Below are 6,395 nucleotides of genomic sequence, written 5' to 3'. Positions count from 1 at the left end.
TATGATTTAGATACCAAATGATTCACTCCACAAACGATGGGAGTAAATAAAAATGAGAATGTAAAGACTTTTCGCAAGATATTCCAATTTGCTTAACGAGCCATATTTGTTTGGCATAACGTGAAATCTGAGGAGTTTTAATTGATCATATTATTAGTCTACTGATGTCGTTCTCCGTGTGCAATCTGACTTAATGTTACCCACGAAAAGGTTGAGAGTTTTTAGAAAGTAGGCTATGATTTGTGTATATAGTTTGGGATGTGGGACTGTCCTTCGATTTTTGGGAAAATAGCATTTTGAAATTTCTCGGAGAATAAAAATAAATATAAGTAAATGTTTATTTATAGTTGTAGGATGGTTGTATACAATATGAAGGCATATTTTATTCGTACCTTTACATTAATTAAATAAGCAATGACATAAATTTAAATTTTTGAGACATAAATTGATGAATGGATAACAGGAGAAATTGAATCCAAATGGAGAAGACCTTCGTTTTGGGTAGTTCAATCCTACCCTTATTGGTGGACTTTATTTCATTTACATAACTGCACGAAAGAAAGTTGAAGATAGCGTTCTGATCTGGTTGTTTCAATACCTTGGAGCACAAGAGGAACTGTAAATCATAAATGATGCACGCTGCAAGTACTGGTAGGTAGCTATACTCGTATAGAAGACTCTTGAGAAAAGTGCTTGAGCACTTCATTGATGTTACACCACTACACCGCATATTTTCAATCCATTCCACCCTGGGAGCATTATTAATCTTTGAAAAGGCAACAAACTAAACCTTTATCACTTGTTGCAGAGTCCATGACGATCACGCTCTTCACTTCCCACAAATAAAAACTTGACACCTTATTCTGGGTTCCCTCCTTGTGTGGTCCACACTTGATAACCTACCTTTCATAATGCATTCATCAGTCCGATTCCTCATGATGCATTTCTAATAGCAACACATGTTCTCACTTGATCTTAAATGTGAAGCTTGCTAGCATAGCTTGCAGAATGAAAATGTCACAGTTTTATACCCCTCAAAGAACTCAGTTCTTGAAGCTCCAATTCATAGCAAAAATGAGAGTTAGCCCTTTAGTCACACTTGGTAACGTCCCAAGAAAGAGGTTAGTTGGTCGTGGTGGCACTTCATCAAGAGTTCTCAGACAGCTGATTTGCAAGTTGAAGCATAGCTGGAAGAAAAGTACTGGATGGCACAAGAGAGGTCCACAGTACAACTATGATTTTCGCAGTTATTGCCTCAACTTCAGTGATGGCCCTTCAAACGATCGTATCCACACGCCTCCTCCTCTTGGCTGATCATATATCTTTTCTTTATAATCTTCCCCTTTCCTCATTTTTATGATCAAAAGTTTACATAAAAAATAGGTCCAGGCGTTCATCACATCTATGGTTTCACGATTCAAAGAACGTTTTCAAAACTACTTGTACATTAGTATTACCCACTAAGGTTATAATCATCAACAGTGAAATTTGAAGTTACATTTTCTAAGATGAATAATAAGTTTTCATACTTTGCATATTTCTTAATTCTAAACTTGCTTTGGTCATTTGTCATTCAATATTTTGTTCTGATGAGCAGAGCTCTGGAGTTGAAGTTTGATGTTGTTGAGTTTGTGCAACTGTTATTACAGACTTGTATCCTGTGTTTTAATGATAATTTACCCTCTTCTCTTTCTTTTTTGATCTGTTGAAATTTCATTTTACAGTGGTGAAGGTTTTACTGCAAGTGGGTCACTTGGATGAGCTGTTCTCTTAATTATCCTTTTTTAGTTCAATTTCCCTTTCCATGTCTACTTTTTAGGCAGGGATGTGGAAACATAATTCTAAGAAAATAAAAATCCACTACCCCATATCAGTACCTCGTTTATTTTTCAACAAAATAAAGCTACAAAAGTTGTCAAAACTGTTCCCCCTAGCTGGAACATGTAGAATATAATGCTGTTTTCTTTGTTTCCCTTCCGGCCCCCATTAATCCCTTTGTTAAATAACCAAAATTAGCGACTTAATCAATTGCTAAAATACATGTATATCACTGTCTCTGCCATATGGGAATCCAAAGATTACAGGACCTATAAACATCTTTTCAAACAGAATGAGGATTCAGAATATTGTCCATGGCAATGATAAAAGGAGTAATTTTTATTATTTTCAAAACATAAGACTATCTTTTTGGCAGGATAGGCTAGTAGGTCATTACTATGGTTAATCCTTAATGAAATTTTAAGCTCAAATAAGATGGGTAATCTCCTTTTTAGCAAGATTTCTTTCATATTCAAAATAATAATAACAACAACTGATAGAATTATAAACTTTGTAATTGTAACCCATACACATAGTTCATATAACATTTTAAACGTAACTAAATTTTGGAGTATTATGTTTAAGTATCTGTATAGTATTTTCATCAATATTATGACATAATTGATCAACAAGTTTGCTCTAAATCAGTAGTCTACAGTTAAATTTCTGAATTCATGATTGAAAAAAAAAAACTTCTGTTCAAAGAAACTAATCCTCTAAGCGATTTTTCCTGTTTCAAAAGATTAATCCTAAGTTTCTGTTAGAAAAATGCAGTTTTATCATCTTTACGCAAAAGTACTCATTCAAAATTTTTGTAACCTTTTCTTATATCTAAGAAGACAGCCAAACCTTTCTATGCGGTGAACTAATTCATATATCTGTTTATATGGCTTAGGAGAGCAGAAAAAATAAAACTCTTAAAAAATATCTTAATCATATGTCCATATCAATGATAGCACTTCACTGTCTTTCCAAAAATAAGGTGCCCGTGATGTGTGGCAAAGAGGATGGACTGGCCCAAAATTCTTAAAGTGTGAGTAAAAGTTAGCCGAAAGTAGTTTTCTTCCAACCTGGAATATAGATTAACAAACACATCAAATAATTAAATCCTTACTAATAAGTGAGGTGCAACAAGGTAGTATGATTAAATCTTCTACTTGAAGTTCCCTATTGCGGCATAAGTAAGGTTGAATTTTATGTACAAACCTGTATATAACAGTAGTTTAATGCAGTGCTTTGATACATATAATAACATCGGTGTATTTATTTTCTTTACATTCAGTTTATGTATTTAGTAACTTTGGTGAGGAAGATACGGTTCTTGCAAAGTTCCTTATCTCAAACTGAGGATTGACATCTAAACCAATATGATTAGCAAACGCAACCAATAAAGTGGAAGGAAATAATAAGGCTCACATGCAGGACATTCAATGCAGTGCTATTGGAGTTAATGCTAGTAATTATGAATCACTAAAATAGTTGTCAATTTTCCAACGGCACAAAGTACCACTTCTGAGTCCTGACCACAAACTTTGCATTACTATGCAATCCAAAATACTACTTCTACTTTTGTATTTTACATTTGCCAGTAAAGTTATAGGCAAAGGATGATTTTTCTCTACAATTTCACATACCCTTAAAAAGGACATGTATATTAAACTATAATGTTGAACAATTCACACTGTCTTTATGTAAATTTTACATCATCTGTCAAATTTCTACACACAAAATCAAAAGGTGTTTTAATGTGTTGGACAAGAATATCACCTACACTCCATTTCACGCCTATATGTATTTTCTTTACTCAGTTTCCTTTTCATAGATTCTTCCATTCCTCTCTGTCTCTTGTGTGCAAATGGCCAAGTGTCTGGCGCTCTCTCTGATCACATTAGGCCTCTTCATTGGGTTGTTGAGTCCACAATGGAACATACTGAACCTAGGATGGGGAAAAAGGGTTGAGGAAGTGAATCCGGAATGGAACATACTGAACCGAATATTGAGAGAGAAAGTGGTTGGAGACAACTTGAAGAGCTACTGTGAGAGTTGGAGGATCAATGTTGAACTAAACAACATTAGAGGGTTCAGTGTTGTGCCTCAAGAATGTGTGGAGCACGTGAAGAAGTACATGACTTCATCTCAGTACAAAGCTGACTCTAGGAGGGCAGTGGAGGAGATTAGGCTCTATCTCAGTGGGTTCTGCACTTTGAAAGGTGATGGCAAAGATTCCTGGATTTTTGATATTGATGAGACCCTTTTGTCCACAATTCCTTATTATAAGAAGCATGGTTTTGGGTAAGTGCCTAATACTTCTAAGCCTTTTGTTTTTATTATATATATACATAGTGCACACACATGTGATTAACTTTTGGTGTTACTCTAATCTGGTATAATCATGGGAACCGTTCAGATTTCAAACATTAACTAGTTTATAGTAACCATGATGACTATGACTATGTGTCAACAATGCACTCAGAACATTGAATTAATCTCATGAAAAAGATGATATTGTTGTTTAATGTTTATTGGAATCATGTCTGGGCTACATTTTTTCATCAGATTAGTTACTTAAAATGTTGTCATGCTGACTCTTGAGTAGATTCAGTTGCTGCTATTTTTGTCCAAGGGTGCAAACCTGGTTCATGTCATTAATGGTTAAGATGTGGTGGAATCAATTCAGTTTTGTGGTTCAATTTGTTTATTTTGTGCTGTGTCTTTTACCAAGGAAGTGCAATCTGTGATGCGTCATACAGTGACGTGTGTAAGTCACTCCACACATTCTTTTATTTCCACTGAGGAAAGTTCCCAAAGTTGTTCCTAGAATTTGGCCAAAATTCCGTCTTTGTGAAGATTCTTCAAAGAAAGAAAGGTGAATTAGGTTACTAGCTAATCTGATGTAGCCTAAAGAACAAATCTACTTCAATTTGAATGGAAAAAGGTGTAAAAAGTTGGTATCTAGTTTTGAAATACATGAAATGAAATCACATAATTGGTTAATGTTTGGATTGTTTGAATTTGTTCTGTAACGAAATCATTATCTAATCAGACTTAGATTAGTTTAAGGCAAAGCTTTGAAATGCAGAATGAATAATGTCTAATGGACAATTTTCTTTTGAAGTTGTTGAATATTAAATCCATCGTGTTATCAGGGGAGAAAAGTTGAATTTAACATCTTTGGAAGCATGGATGAAGCAAAGCAAGGCACCAGCTCTTGATCACACATTGGAGCTCTTTCATGAAATAAAGAACAGAGGCTTCAAAATCTTTCTGGTTTCTTCAAGAAAGGAAAGCCTTAGATCTGCCACAGTAGACAACCTAGTCAATGTTGGGTACCATGGTTGGACTACTCTTAAATTGAGGTAATTAATTCATTATTTCCACTCTATAAATTGTTTAATTTAATAGTATGGTAAGAAAATTGAATAAATTGGCAGGGGTTTTGATGATGAATTGGTGGAAGTAAAAAAATACCATTCTAAGGTGAGAGAAGAATTGGTTGATGAGGGTTATCGCATATGGGGCATTGTTGGAGATCAATGGAGCACTTTTGATGGACTTCCTATCCCAAACAGAACATTCAAACTACCAAATTCCATTTACTACAAAGCATAAGAAAAATGCTTTTACCTTTATCACCATTACCACAACCTTTTGTCCCTTCATCTATGTCAAAACTTCTTACTCCATTCTGAAACAAAAAAACATGTTGGAAATTGATTGATTGGTTTTAGTGTGGTGTTGACTTTCAATTATGTTTTTTAAACTTAGTATTTGATACTCTGAAAAATTTTAATGGATAATAATACTAAGACAATATTTTTTTTTGACAATATTTGAACATCATCTACGTGTCATTCTGTTATTGGTCCAAAATTACTCCATAATCAATAATAATAATAATTATAAACACTACCATAGATCAATCACAGAATGACACGTAGATAATGTTCAAATGTTGTAAAAAAAAATGTTATTTAAGAGTCATTATTTAATTTTAATTGGGTTGTAAATCGGATTAAGATAATAATTAAGGTTAATACTAAAATGTGGAAATAATGTGGTCCCATGGGCCAAGTAGTTTTCATTTTCTCAAGTTGCTTGTTTTCTATATCAATCACACATGATTTATAAGAAGACAAAAAATGTGTAAGGTGGGAGAGGGTGTTCATGATGACAACACAGAATCCAATTATTATTATGTTCCAACATTTTACTTTTCTTTCATTTCAATTTTATCTTTTCTTTTGCAAATTTAAGAAGAAACAATAAAGTTTTCCACTTGCATGAATTTTGTGAACATTATTTAAAAATTAAGATCATATCCAATATAATTTTTTCACAAGATACTTTTTTTATGATGTGATCTCATAGGCCTACTACATCGTACTCCTCATTATTACTATTGTTTCTTTTTAAAGTTATTTTTTACATGTTTTACTATAATATTAAAGTGTTACACTTTCGTTAGCACTTCAATTTTTTATGATTTAAAAAATAATTTAGTTATTGCATTAAGTTATAAAATAAACTAATATTAATTTAATGGGATTGTAATGAAATGAAAGATAATATTATAAAAA

The 6,395-nt window shown here is 33.1% G+C and overlaps 1 protein-coding gene across 1 annotated transcript; it reads left to right on the top strand.

Moving 5' to 3' along the window:
• Positions 1–3,096: 3,096 nt before the first annotated feature.
• On the top strand, positions 3,097–5,545 carry LOC106757154 (acid phosphatase 1). Its single transcript, XM_014639756.2, has 3 exons — positions 3,097–4,110; positions 4,965–5,174; positions 5,250–5,545. Exons 1-3 carry the CDS (start codon positions 3,674–3,676, stop codon positions 5,425–5,427), a joined length of 825 nt encoding a protein of 274 aa, XP_014495242.1. The 5' UTR covers positions 3,097–3,673; the 3' UTR covers positions 5,428–5,545.
• Positions 5,546–6,395: the final 850 nt, after the last annotated feature.

The sequence above is a fragment of the Vigna radiata genome, chromosome 3 (genome assembly GCF_000741045.1).
Source record: "Vigna radiata var. radiata cultivar VC1973A chromosome 3, Vradiata_ver6, whole genome shotgun sequence".
NCBI classification, from domain to species: domain Eukaryota; kingdom Viridiplantae; phylum Streptophyta; class Magnoliopsida; order Fabales; family Fabaceae; genus Vigna; species Vigna radiata.
The sequence above is the reverse complement of the archived record's forward strand: the minus strand, read 5'-3'. Positions and strand labels throughout refer to the sequence as shown.

Bases quoted from the DNA above. Each gene is read 5' to 3' on its own strand.
- LOC106757154 (XM_014639756.2), top strand. From the start codon at position 3,674: ATGGCCAAGTGTCTGGCGCTCTCTCTGATCACATTAGGCCTCTTCATT. The intron at 4,111-4,964 runs GTAAGTGCCTAA...TCGTGTTATCAG, and splicing joins TATAAGAAGCATGGTTTTGG to GGGAGAAAAGTTGAATTTAA. The intron at 5,175-5,249 runs GTAATTAATTCA...ATAAATTGGCAG, and splicing joins TGGACTACTCTTAAATTGAG to GGGTTTTGATGATGAATTGG.